The sequence below is a fragment of the Labrus mixtus genome, chromosome 5, assembly GCF_963584025.1.
Source record: "Labrus mixtus chromosome 5, fLabMix1.1, whole genome shotgun sequence".
NCBI classification, from domain to species: domain Eukaryota; kingdom Metazoa; phylum Chordata; class Actinopteri; order Labriformes; family Labridae; genus Labrus; species Labrus mixtus.
Window position 1 is genome coordinate 25,529,828 of NC_083616.1, and position 14,037 is coordinate 25,543,864.

General features: G+C 41.6%; 1 protein-coding gene across 5 annotated transcripts in view; it reads left to right on the forward strand.

Moving 5' to 3' along the window:
- pde4d (phosphodiesterase 4D, cAMP-specific) overlaps positions 1 to 14,037 on the forward strand; it is a 204,665-nt gene that overhangs the window by 142,147 nt on the left and 48,481 nt on the right. Inside the window, exon 1 of one of the 5 annotated variants that reach the window (XM_061038802.1) lies at positions 1 to 282. This exon is cut by the window's left edge and continues 2,356 nt beyond it. The exons of the other annotated variants lie outside the window; for them this stretch is intronic. Coding sequence (XP_060894785.1) covers positions 194 to 282 — 89 coding nt within the window. The 5' untranslated portion in view covers positions 1 to 193. The remainder of the gene's footprint in view (positions 283 to 14,037) is intronic. 5 annotated transcript variants of the gene reach the window in all.

Genomic DNA, 14,037 nt, shown 5'->3' on the forward strand with positions numbered 1-14,037 from the left:
GGAAGGTTGGAATTCAGAAGACTGGTCTGAATGGGAGCATCACAGCAGAGGACTACAGAATGGGACACAATATATTGTGCTGGGGCCTGCAGAAACTGCGGGGCAGAGTCTCTACGTAGATAGCTATTTAGATAAAGGGGCTCCAGGGGTGGAAGGTTAACAGGAAGGGGCATCAGTCCTGCGAGGCTTCGGTATGAAACCTGGAAGATGTCCGGGTGTTCCCAGTGACAGAGCCATGATGCAAATAAGCCATTTTCCTTTTAGAAGACACTCCTGGATATGGTGAGTAAATGTAGTGGCTAGAAAACAGGACTTGTTCATTTGTTTACCTTTTAGTCTTTAATTTGGTTGAGCGCTGTGTCTTCACAGTGAACATGAGGGAGTTTACGCTCTGGATTAATACGAATACGGGAAACACAAGTTGTTTTTGCAGATAGATCAGTGTGAGTGTTGTTGTTTTTGTGGTGAGGTTAGAGCTCCCTTAAGGTTAGCCAAGCCCAGTTTTTTCCCCAGCTTCGCTCAGATGCATTCAGGGAAATTTATTGTTAAATGGGCCAGACACTTCCTGTCATTTTCTCCCACACTAAACGCTCAAGTTGATCCATAAATGGGAGGGATAGTCCGAAATAGACAACACACACACACACACACACACACACACACACACACACACACACACACAAACACAGCGTTATTGTGTCACTGAGATGGAGCAGAAGTATCTGTGAAGAAAAAAAACATCTTGACAAAAGTGCTGTGTTGTTGGGTTTCTCTGCTTCTTTCGATTAGTCATACTAAGGCTGGGTATCTTTTGGGAATGGTTGTCTCACTACGTTATAAACTGGGAGGGACACAGAGGAGTCAGTGATGTCATCACAGTGGGCTCTCGGGATATGAACAATGCCCTGATTTCCAGCAAAGTTTTTCCTCTGGTTTGACTTTTTCATGCTAATCAGGGGAAGTTATGAATCCCAGAAGGGATACTTGTGTCTCCTTCTATCAGACTCTCTTGTTTCTTTAAGTATTGTGTGGTGTTTTAGTACACATGCAAATACATACTATGTCTCTTACTTCAACTTAGTCTATAACCTCACTAAAAGTCCTTGGCCTCTCTTTATTCCCTTGACTTCTTTCAAGTTTTACACAAACATGGATACTGCTTTTTACACGTTCTTTGGTGGATGATGGTGCATTTAGATGCAGGAGTATGTGGAAAGATGAGCTCTATATCCAAGGTCAATGCATTCTATAGTATCTGGGACAACTTGTACTTATCAATAGCAGTCATTGATTTGACTGCTACAAATGCTTATGCTGCATAGAGTAACATGTTCCTGATGAGCTCATTTAATAGGTTTGAGTGTAAAGATCAATGTCCAATCATAAAATGGGTAGATTTTTTTTTACTAGAATGAACCGAGGGAGCAAAGAGTGAAAGAAAGCTGTATAGAAGTAAATGAAACATAGAGGTATATGTGCAGAGAAAACAACAAAACCAGCTGGCTGCTTAAACTAACACGTACATGAAAATATACAAAAGCAGTCTGTCCTTTGAATCAGGAAGAGATGTCAAATATTTCTTGAAAGTCCATCAACTTATTTCAGAACAGAAACAAAGCCAAACATCCTTGTTCCTTTCTTTCCGCTTGAAACACACTGGTAGGATTATCGTACACGCACAGTCAGACTGTATAAACATAAACTTAGAGGCGGGCAGGGCGATAGTGGTGGCAAGTTTAAGGTGAGTGACCTTGTGGTCCGTAAAAAATAGTTTCAATCAACAAATGTTATTCTGGACACCCCGAAGTCGCACAAAGTAATATTTTGAGTTCATATGTTTGTGCGTAACCTAAAGTCAATAAATTCATCAGACCGCAAATCATTAAATATATTAGCTTAGATATTACTTCAACATGCATTAGCTGTGAAACATCTTTTGCAGCTTTATTACTTTGAGAGAATTCAAAGATGTAATTTGCCGTGTGCTGCTGGGACGTGTTGCTAAACTGAATGGATGTAGCAAAACGAGTGACTGTGTTGCGACAATAATTCAGGGCTGTCATGCTTGTCAGGGTTGAACATTAGCTTCTCGAAATGGGAGATGAGCCTGTCAAGACTCCTTTCAAAACTCTTGCAAGAATATTTTTTATTTCTCTACATGCACCAGTGTAGTGCATGGAGGGTGTGCACAAGTCACGGGGAGCTTTCAGAGGATCTGTATTATTCATTATACCTTTGATAATGGATCAGTTTCTTGTATTGTATCAGACCTGCAGGGTACCAGCAACAAGCACACAGGGATTAGACCTTATGAAGATTAGACAAAGATATGGAGTGAAAAATAATGAATATACATACGTCTAAAATATGCATCCAGCAGGCATGAACAAACACATTTCTTTATTCATGCTTGCAAATTTCACATGCATTTAGCTCCTGTGAATTGAAGCAATGGTGCACATTATTGGCAAATGCTATCTCTCTCTCTCTCTCTCTCTCTTTCTCTCTCTCTCTCTCTCTCTCTCTCTCTCTCTCTCTCTCTTTCTCTGCAGGCCTTGCTCCATTAGAGGCTTATTGTTACAGTCAGCATCTTTATCGATCACTACACCCTCTAGTCTGCATACTAAACTATAAATGCAGAGAAAGTCTCCGGAGTGATGTAATGATTGCCACACTGTTTACATCCTAAATGTTCAGCGTGTCGCCCGCAGCCACGCAGTGAATGAGCCGAGATGTGTGATTGTCTAAACTTTATTAAACACTAACCAGAAAGGAAATGAAAAGTGTGTGTAGTAATCCAATTAAGTGAATCCAGCGCGTAGAGACCAGGGGGAGAGAGAGGATAGACGAGGCTATATTTAGAAAACAGCGATGGGAAATGCACCGCTGCATCACTTCTCTCTCCCTCTCTCTCCTAAATATTGGAGGACTTGTACAGCCGTCGGACAACAAAATGTTTGGAGGTGTCATTTTATTTTTCAGCTTCTTTTAGGTACGGTGTCGTTCAACCCCACTTCTGTGCCTCTGTCTATGGCCTCAAGTGTGGCTACCTCCAAAGTACCACATTTTGTCTGTAAGATAACAAGACACAAGGCATTGTTATCTTTTTTTCTTGAGGCTCTTTTTCCCTCCTCACACTGTCATTGATTCCAGCGCTGCAGGGTCAATCTCAGCAAAACTTTAGATTACTTTTTATTACTCCTTGTTTTCGGGACCGAGGCGAAGCTTTTAAAATGGCTTTTTGGAGACAGCAGAGACCTGCTGTCACTTTGGAGGAAACAAAGTCATCACTCACTCTCGTCTCAACGGACCGCCACTATGTGCCTGTGTGGAAAACAGGGCCACTGCTCACCTGCAGCATCAATCTCTGCAGCCTGCTGTGCAGGGTTACACTGATAAACTCAGCTTTCTTCAAGGTGCCTGATAGGACCACACAGTCTAACAGTTTCTCCCTCTCTTTTTTTAACCTGTTTCTTCTTCATTCTCCCTTAGAAAGCAGACAGTTTAGTCTGAGAAAGAGGACATATGAGTGGGGATAGGAAGCCTTTTGAGGACACAGTGATCTATGTGTCTCCTTCTTCTCCATGTGCAGCTTCAACATCTCAGTTTCAGGGTCGTTAACAAAAAAGATAGATGATATTTGAATATTTATAAATGAAAGAAAAACTATATTTCTTGATAAGCATCACTGTGCTTTCTTATAACATGTAAGAGGTGTTTGTAGTGATAGTTTGTAGGAAGTAAGATTGTCAAAATATTTGATACTTTAATTAATAAAATTAAACAACTACAGATCTTCAGTTAAATTTTTAACCAAAAGCTGCCAAGGAGCAAACGAGAGAGAGAGAGAGAGAGGAAGCAATGTCAAAATACAAATCTTTCTGAAATACACAAATACACCAACGTATTTGTGCAGTTTAGACAGTGTGCAGGAGTTTGCTTACAATGTTGGTACATATATGTATGTATATATATATATATATATATATATATATATTGAAAGAGGTATCAATGTTGTTTGATTTTTGAAGTATCATCTTAAGTTTCAAATTCTGATATTGTGACAACCCTGGTAACTGTTTTAGTGTTCATTTGAAGGTGAGTTTTAGGATACCTAGGTGTTGCCAGGTGTAGTTCTATCCTGCAATCTGATTGAATGAAGTCGATGGAAAACACACACAACATCTGTGTGTGGTGTGTCCGTCCGCACATTTTTATCAATGATGAATCTCTTCCTGTGATCCTGTGACACACACTTCCTGAGAAAGCGTCTACTTTTGTGCATTGTTTCACCAGCTTCAGTCTAACTTATTACAGGTCTGCAGCGTGGGAGTGAGCGACGTGAATGTGAGAATTAACCAGAATCGGTTGTCATTCCGTTGAGACAGTGCCGTGTTTAATTGATTTAAATTGATAAGTTCTTCCTGATGTGTTTGCCGCTCTGTTTAATCAGCACACAACACTCTCAAAGACTCCACTTTTTCACCTCTTGGTGTTTGAGAAATTTCCATCAGCCCTTCTTTGGATTACTTCTTGATTTGATGCTTATTTTGAAGGATATCTTATAGTTAGTGTGTGCCTGCCTGAACACACGTACACACACACACACACACACACACACACACACACACACACACACGCACACACTGTGAGTCAGTCAGCACTCGCTGTCTTCAATCCCTCCGTGTCTGAGCTCGGCTGTTCTCTCTTTCCAAACCCTCCACTTGCTTCATCATCCAATTTCTCTTTCACACATTACCGCTCTTGGATTCCTTATTGTGTTATTCTGCCACTTACTTACACTTGATCTCACCCCCCCCCCCCCCCCCCTCATTTTCTTCCATGTGTTAAACAGAAATACTTCACGTATTTTTCGAGCACACCCACACACACACAAATACCTTCCAGACTGGCAAACATACCCCTCAGGTCAGATGAGATGCAGTGCACAATGAGCCTTGCCCAGACACAGTATTTGTCCTTAGTCATTACAGCATCTCCGAGCCAAAAACGCACTCTCACTTCGGCAGACAACAATGGGCTAACACTGTTTAGATCTGTTAGCATCATTAAAAGAATTAAGCGTGTCAGATTTACCGCAGACAAACGGTGAGTCAACCTCACTGCATATTTGTCTGTTTGTTTGCAGGGGGGTTAGTTTGGTACCTTTAACTGTCAACTTGGATAAATCTTGAACAAGCGGCGTTAGTCCTTTGTTAATTATGATGATTAATTAATACAGAGCAATATGACAGCAGGGAACAACACACTCTTTACCGCCGTGCCACTGGCTTCAACAGGTGCCGCTGTGTGACACTCTAGTTACATAACTTGCCCGCTGGAGTACATATGAAAAGCATTCAAAACAACAGCCACAGTGCTGGAAAAAAATAAAAAAATAAAAAATAAAAAGCCTGCAGGCTACCTTGACATCGCATCCATTTAAAATATCCATTTCATTTCCATTTTGTTCATCCCGTGCTATCTCTCTCAGCTGTCCACACGCCAGCTGCTGCATGGGGCGTTCAATCTCGTGTTCATCTCCGGGACAGAGGCAGAAAGATGGACAGATCAATAAGAATAAAGCGCGACAGCCAGACATGTTGGGAGGCGGGGGATTTCTGCGGCCGCTTGTACGGGCTCGGTGTAAATCAAAAAGTAGAAATGTTCCAAGTCAAAGCTGAGGCTATGGGATGTGTGAGTGTGAGAGATGTGGCAGGCATCTCTTGGTGAGATTAACATTCAAAAGAAAAGGTATTTTAAAGTTTTTTTTTGTTGTAGTCTGGTTAACGCAACTGAACTTTATTTACAAAGCACTTTTTAAACATTGACAGCTTCACAAAGACAGGACGTCACAGGAAGAGAGAGATGGCCGTAGGAAATAATGCAGACTCAGCGTGATCTGCAGCAGGTTCATTTTTTGAAGAGGCAACATCCACTTGTTGTTGTACGCTGTAGCCTGTGTGGTGCGTACTGGATCATAGATACTTTATTGATCCCGAGGGAAATTCAAGATTCATGGAGCTCATGTTGTTAACAGTAGCCGTTTCAAACTGAGCTTTTTGCTCAAAAGTCAAGTTTTACAAATCTGAATTCAGACATCAGATAACATTCTGTAAGTGCAGACATGGTGAATGACAGAGACACCTTTCCCTGTACAACAAATCAGTTTTACATGAAATCTGAAATCATTATCTAAAAAGTTAAAAATGTTGCATGGCGTCCATTTACACCATAAAGCAAGTCGATGTTGATGCTCCCCTGAACTCCTCAACAAAACTTTGAGCAGATCTCGTTGAACAACACTGGATATATTTCTTTATCCAAACTGGGATCAATTTTTCAAACTAATTTCCTTGACATCTAAATGTCACCGCTGATTCAGGGACAAATTAGGAAATATCATTACTCAGTCTATGGCGAGCCGGGGTGCCGCTGTGCAGCTGTGTACGTCACTATTCGACCCAAACAAAACCTGCGGTTAGCCAACAGATGTTATCATGGCCAGGCCCTTTCCTGCAGGAACAAAGCAGCTCTCTGAGAACGGCTTGTTATAAACTCCCACCATCACCACCACAGCTAAAAACAAACAGAGGTAATGAAACAAAAAGATGTGGAGAGGTCTTTCAAGGAAAACAGTGAGGGGGCCGAGCCCTGGGGTTTTCTTCAGGATACACTCAGACTGAAAGGTTCATGCGTCACTGCTCAATCTCCATCTGAGTATGTGTGTGTGTCTGTGTGTGTGTGTGTAGGCAGGGGGTCATCTGGTTTTGATTTGTTTGCTGCTGCTTCTGAGAGAGGCCGCATCGTAATGGGTAACCCCTTTTAGATTTGATTTCTCAACGTGTGTTGACTTCTCCAGGAAAATGACTCTTATTCTCAGTGGAACTCAGGCCGTCAGCTGTTTTTAGTTCAGCCTCCACCCTGAAGGTCTGCTTTACTGTACAAAGGTTGTGTGAATTACCTCTTATTAGCTGGGACCCATGGTGATGACAATGTTCATCTCAAGAGAGAATGGCCCGTGACGATGGTGGTGATTAGGATTGTCGTGATGACGGAAGCGTTTATAAGGAGGTGTACAAACAGATTAGGAAGCTTAGGCTAGGAGAGGGAGTCCCCTCAAACACACACCCACATGTGTGTTTGTGTGTGTGTGTGTGTGTGTGTGTGTGTGTGTGTGCGCACATACCTGGCTGGATTTAGAGATATTACAGACTTATACAGTATTGTTGTTACAGCTAACACTTGCAGGGAAACCTGTGAGGGTAACGTAAGGCCAACAAAGTGTTATGTCATGTTTATTTGTTCTAGGAAATTATTGCATTTTAAAGAGTTGAGCTGAAGGGATCGAATCCGCACAAAACATTGAATAACACTTAAACAGTTCAGAGTTTTATTTGATGATTATTTGATGTTTGCCTATTTTTTTTTTGTACACAGTGTCAGGCTTCCTCTGCGTGTCCAAGCTCCTTTTCTACCCAATGTTTAGTCTACATATTGCCTCCTTTCTTTGTACTTTTTGAGTGTGCATGCACTAGCATATTATTGATTCAATTGTACAGTGCTTCCTTAGAGGAAACACCCCCCTTTGCACAGCCAGAAATGTAAGACCTCTCATCCATCCGGTCAGACAGACTCTCAGATTGCAGGGTGGAGAATAACACTCTGTCAGCAGGACAGGAATGAACAGAACAGTTTAGACAACACTGAATATCTACACTTAGAAACTTGCTTCATTTGGGGCACATAATGAGTACTTACACACTTTTACAGCAGCCGCCCATTCCACATGGATTTTGTTCTTCCAGTAGCACATTCATCCTGTATTATGGTACTTTTGAGGGGGCATGTTATATCTGCAGGGTGCTGAAGCAAACTTTAGTTTACCTATTTCCCATCTATCATCCTGGCAAATATAAACAAAGTGATCACAACGGGCTCAGTAACTCTGTCACCTGACAGGAAAGATGCATGCGTCTGCCACTGTATCCTAACCAAGACACTCACATCCATGTTGTCACACAAGTCAGATTCACTTTCGAGCTGTTTCATTTTAATCCTGATGTTAATCATCATCATGTATCTTTTTCATCCCTGCTGCTCTTCTGCACATCACTCTTCCCCTCTTTTATTTGCATACTTTATTTGAGTACTTGTTGCACAGCTATCAGTTGAATGTCATAGCCCATTGCTCCTCAGAGATCGTAGCAACACAGTTGTTTGTTTAATTTTATTTTTTTATGAATATGTCACTCATTTCCAAAGCAAAAAAGAAAAGAAATTATGGAAAAATCCACAGAAATCAGGGAACTATACTCACTCATTGTCGACAGTCATGACTCAGAGACATTTACACAGGATATACTTGATTTTAAGCTCATATCGTGATAGCGATGAAATTGTTTGAACAATGCGGCCCTACTTAATACATCTCAAGTTTGTCAGAGATTCACTACATTTTGAACACCAACTGTTGAATCAGATTTTACTTTAGTGTAAATTTCTCACCTCTGTTTCAAAACTCAAAATCGTAACACAACTTATAGCAGCTTTTTAAAGACAAGCTGAGTTCCAGGAAATAGTTTTTGTGTAGGCTGCCTTTTGTTCCAACCTGCAGCTGTCTACCTAACAGGTTACTAACAGCCTGATCAGCATTGTTCTTCCTCTAACTCCTGGATGTGACACTTGTTTGTGTGAATGGGGATGTGTGCTAACTTGATAAACTGCATTACGTATGATTAAGGCAACTCTGTGACGGTGTTTCAGTGTTCCCTGCGTGTTTTTAAGCAACAGCTTACCCTGGATTACCTGGCCTGAAGGGACCGGCAGGGTATCCCTCTCTCTCGCTCTCCCACGCACACACCAACACACACATATATTGTACAGACATGGACACACACTCTCCCAGCTTCTCCGTGGGCATGTGGCCTCAGCTCTCATACACACTCACCAGTGCAATGATGTCATCAGGGTTTTAATGAGGATTACTCTGACATCACCGGGACTGCTGCCAAGTTAAACCTATTAGCTTCACCATGTGCTTTCGATGCTACACAGCCTGAGCCGGGTGTGTGCCCAGGAGAGCCGATTCAGAGAATTGTGCAGAACATAGGTGTCTGAGTCCAGTAATCATTCTTCCATTCATCCGTCCATTGTTTCATCAAAACAGGACTCAGTTTGCCTGCCAAAGTAGCAGTGATGTCCATAACTCCATTTGTAGCACAGCGTGTGGTGAAGTTTACAGATCTTCAGTGAGCTCAGCGGGACTGGTGGCACTCCAGTATAATGATGATAATACTCATCTGTTACTGCAAACACACACAAAGGTGTGTACACTTCAGAGACACACAATAACTAACAGGCACATGAAGAGACGCCCAGAAAGGCTTTTCATCTGAGGGTTTTTTGTGCCCGACTTGGCACAACAAATCTCATTTGCAAAATTGCTTTTGAGATTAATGGCTGACGCTGAGATCACAATTGCTTTTGTTCGTGTCGGAGCCAAAAGTCTGGTGACTTTGTATGTGTGCAGCAGTTTGAGAAAACATGTGGGATATCCAAACCCCCCGCTTACACACTAAAAAGCGAAATGCCTAAAGGAAAATTTTAAACAAAATTGCTTTCCTTCACGGGTGTTTGAGTTTACTTTATGAAGATTAACTTTGCTCTTTTTTTAATGTTATTTTTGCTCTTTCAAAAGAAATGATTTGGAGGTCTGTTGAACAGCCACTCAGAGAGGTGAAAACACAAGACATGACTTTGACCACATGACTTACGCCTGACCTATGTTTAAGAAACAAACCAAAGTATGCATATAGGACTCACCTTCATTCACATGAAGATGGCTCATTAATGCTGACTGTACTGACATTCTTTCTTGTAATTAGCTCATACTAACGAGGAACTCTTGGTTTAGGTTGATTCTGGCGCCACCTGTGGACAAAGCAATATCTCTTAACCCTTCGCTGATCTTTCCTGTACATGTGAAAGTAGATGTTTTCAAAACAATATCTCATCCCGATGTCTGTTAGCAGCCAAACATATCAGTTAAGATCTTTGCCAGTGAAAATGTTTTTAAAAAACGGGCTGTTTTTGAAGTGTTCTGTCGATCTCTTCGACTCTGGCAGCAGTTTCAGGTATTGAAGATCACTCTATAGAAATAATACATGATGTCAGTTATGGTCTTGTTTTCTTATATGTCATAAAGTAGCATCATTATTCTTTCAGTCTGTTTCACAACCAGCTCAAAACCGCTTACTGGAGCTTTAAAGATCTGTTTTAGCTTTGGTCATTTTGTCAAATAAAATAACCAAAATATATATCGTTTTCCTGTGTTTTTATTGTTATTTTGCTAAATAATTAACATTTTAGTAAAGTAAAATAACTCCAAAGTGAATCAGTTATTGGCAATACTTGTCAGTTTAAGGCTTTTGGAATACTGTCGGCCTGGTTTGCCAGGTTTCTGATGTGACTGTGACTCGGAGAGCTGTGCTGACAAGTGTTTCTTCGCCTCTGAGCCACATTTCTTCATGCTGCTCTCAGTACATGGTTCTCACATTCATTCTGTCCAGCATCGCTCCAGCCTTAACACATCACGACACATTCATGTTGTCAGTGTACGCAGCAAGATGAACACACACACACACACACACACACACACACACACACACACACACACACACACACACACACACACACACACACACTTACAGTACACACACAAGAAAGGAGCTTTTGTTGGTCTTATCTACAGCTGTCACGCTTCTCTAGACTTTTTTGTTGTTGTTGTATTGGGTCCGCTTGCTTCTCCTCCATTATGCTCTGATGAGTCTGTATGTGAGACAAACAATAGCTCAGCTAGCTTAAATCCTCTCTCCCGTCTGTGAGTTAGCGGTATATAAATAGAGCTAAGCTAAGTCATGCACGGCTGCTCTGAAAAATTAAGTGGCTGCTCTTAAAAGATAATTTCTTGACATGAATTATACCCTACAATGAAGTGTTTGGGTTGATCATTTTGAGGGTATGTTAACATTTTAGTGTTTGAACCTTGTTCAAACAATCAGCGCTGATTGTGTCACTCCTTATCCCTGACCCCCTGAGTAACCCTCTGTCACTGTCGTTTCCTCATTACACAATCTGCCGTTGTCCCCGTAGCAACTGAAGGCTGATTGGTTGTCAGCACCTACCTGTCCCTTTTGAATTCTGCCGGGTCACCGTGGCAACCCCATTATAAACATGAATGTAGCAAGGGACTGTGAAGGCAGGCAGGAAGAGTGCGAGTGTAGCTGAGGCGAAGGAATTGCTCCTTGACACACATAATAACAGCTCTTTTTCAGGCCGCATGACTGTCTGAGAGCCTTTCTATTTACGCATATATACATCTATAACTCTATTGTTTCCTCCTAATCACATAACCTCAGCTAATTTACATGCTTGGGGGATCCAATCATGTTCCGTTTTCTTGCAGTGGCTGTCTTGGTGCTGTTTCCATGACACTGCAATGCAAGATTTAAGCTACAGGAATACCTGATTTGTTTTATTCTTTATGTTGCCCTTCTGTTTTCATGATAATATGCTATTTAATCATCTCATGGTTCGGCTTTCTTCGTTGACAAATCTTCTGTTGAACACAGCAGAGAGAGAAAATCCTTCCCCTCTCTGTCATTTTCTGTGTTTGTCTCTTCTGTGCAAAGCTGTACAGCAGGGCGTCAGCCAAATAGGCTCCCAGTGTCTTCTTTAATTTATGAACTCCTCACAGCCGTTCTTAATGTTTTCAGTAGGGGGAGACATTGTGTGGAAAAGGTCAGTGCTGTTGCTGCGGCTTGGTTATCATTTACATTGATATTGTTATCTTAATGTGGTATCTATCATTACAAGAAATAGATAATTGTTAGAGCCACATGTTTCCTAAGAGTACTCTTCCTCTTTCAAATGATCAGACACAGTGATTTAAGCTGGTTAAAAAATGAGACTGAGAATTATAATAAAAATCTCTTAGAGTCTTTTTAGGGTGAAGGGTTTCTGGTGGTGTGCAGGCCTAGCTAGCCAGCTGCTAGCTTGTTTTCAGGTGCTTAGCTTCTTTTGAGGTTAGCATTCCTTCACAGTTCATTGATCTGAAGGTATTTTTTAACTAAAGCCTCAAGGATCCCCACCTCACCAAATCAACAGAACAGGTAAATAAAAACCAGTTAAACCAGTTTCTTTTGATGCTAATTGGAAGGGCCGGCCATGCCATGTGGTCATCACTACGTTCCCTCAGCACCACGTTCCCTCATCACCACGTTCCCTCATCACCACGTTCCCTCAGCACCATGTTCCCTCATCACTACGTTCCCTCAGCACCATGTTCCCTCATCACTATGTTCCCTCAGCACCACGTTCCCTCAGCACTATGTTCCCTCATTACTACGTTCCCTCAGCACTATGTTCCCTCAGCACTATGTTCCCTCATTACTACGTTCCCTCAGCACTATGTTCCCTCAGCACTATGTTCCCTCAGCACCACGTTCCCTCATCACTATGTTCCCTCAGCACTATGTTCCCTCATCACCATGTTCCCTCATCACTATGTTCTTTCAGCACTATGTTCCCTCAGCACTATGTTCCCTCAGCACTATGTTCCCTCAGCACCACGTTCCCTCAGCACCACGTTCCCTCAGCACTATGTTCCCTCAGCACTATGTTCCGTCATTTCTTTTACATTTTACCCCCATCCTACATTCCCCCACCATCAGGGCTGGGACTTTTAGAATGCACACGTCTTATTTTATGTTTTGGATATGTGACCTTGTATTCATTGCTGCAGAAACACTGAGGGAACACGGTATTGAGGAAGCACAGACACGCTCCCCATGCTATGACACGAGCAGAACTCGCTAACGCTGTTGCTAATTGCTAAAGTCCACTTGCTCCTTAAAATTCTTCCGGTGGATAAAAAAAGACCGTAAAGCTACTTTACACACTGAGAAAGAAGTTGATTGAATTTTGTAAATTTAGTTGTTAATTAAACATCAGACTCCTATAAGCTAGTACAGGTTAGGTGTGACTCTTAACTGAGAAGTGAACATAATGAAGGAGGCTGAATATTGAAAAGCCACCATCCCCAAGTTGAGTAAAACCCCAAAAGCTTTGTCACAATCCTAGAATTGTAAACTTCCATACGACGATTTCGATACCTGATGTGATTCCATGGCAACAAAATCAGAAGTCCTATAGGCACCCAATATTTGGAAATATTTTTTTTTAATGAACAAAATGTGCAAACAAACTCATTGGCACTATCTAAACTGCACAAATACACTGGCAGTGTATCGGTACAAAAGTGTTGCAAAAGTATTTGTAAAATTTAGACAAGAGAAGAATTTGACTGTAGATCTGTTTTTAAATTTAGATTCTCGTTTAAACACTGTATCAAAAAGTGTCAACGTATTGAGGACAACCTCAAGATTTGTAAATTCACTACCCAATGACTCTCCCTTTATCATATATGAGAGATTTCATTTCAGCTGGTTTTCTCTTGCTGTCACTGCAAATGACCTAACACTTCTTTTTATATCCCCTCGTTCATCTGGCCCGGTCCCAGGCTTTCAGGCTATTGTCCCTAAGCTCCTAACGAGGTCACTGACCCGACCAGTCATGAGAGGAGCGCCACAAAGGTGCTCCCTGGCTTTCCTGGTGCACAGCCAGTCAATTAGCTGTTTATGCACTTACTTAACCTGTAGTCTGCATCTTTACCTCTTCATTTCAACCACTAATTACACCATGCAGCTTTGTTTCTATTTAAATTAAAATAAGCTTTTGTCAGCATGGCGGATCAGAATCATGTATCGCAAAAGTAGTAAAGGAAGGAATATGTGTGAGGAATGAATAATGTCATACTTGTAGAGATGTTACAAGCGGGCAGCTCGGGTTTGAATCCGACCTGTGGCTCGGTTGCTGCATGTCATTCCCCAATCTCTCTCACCCTGATTTCCAGCTTTCTCCACTGTCCCAGCTCTCTCATAAAGACATAGAAAGCTTGAAAAATCATCTTAAAAT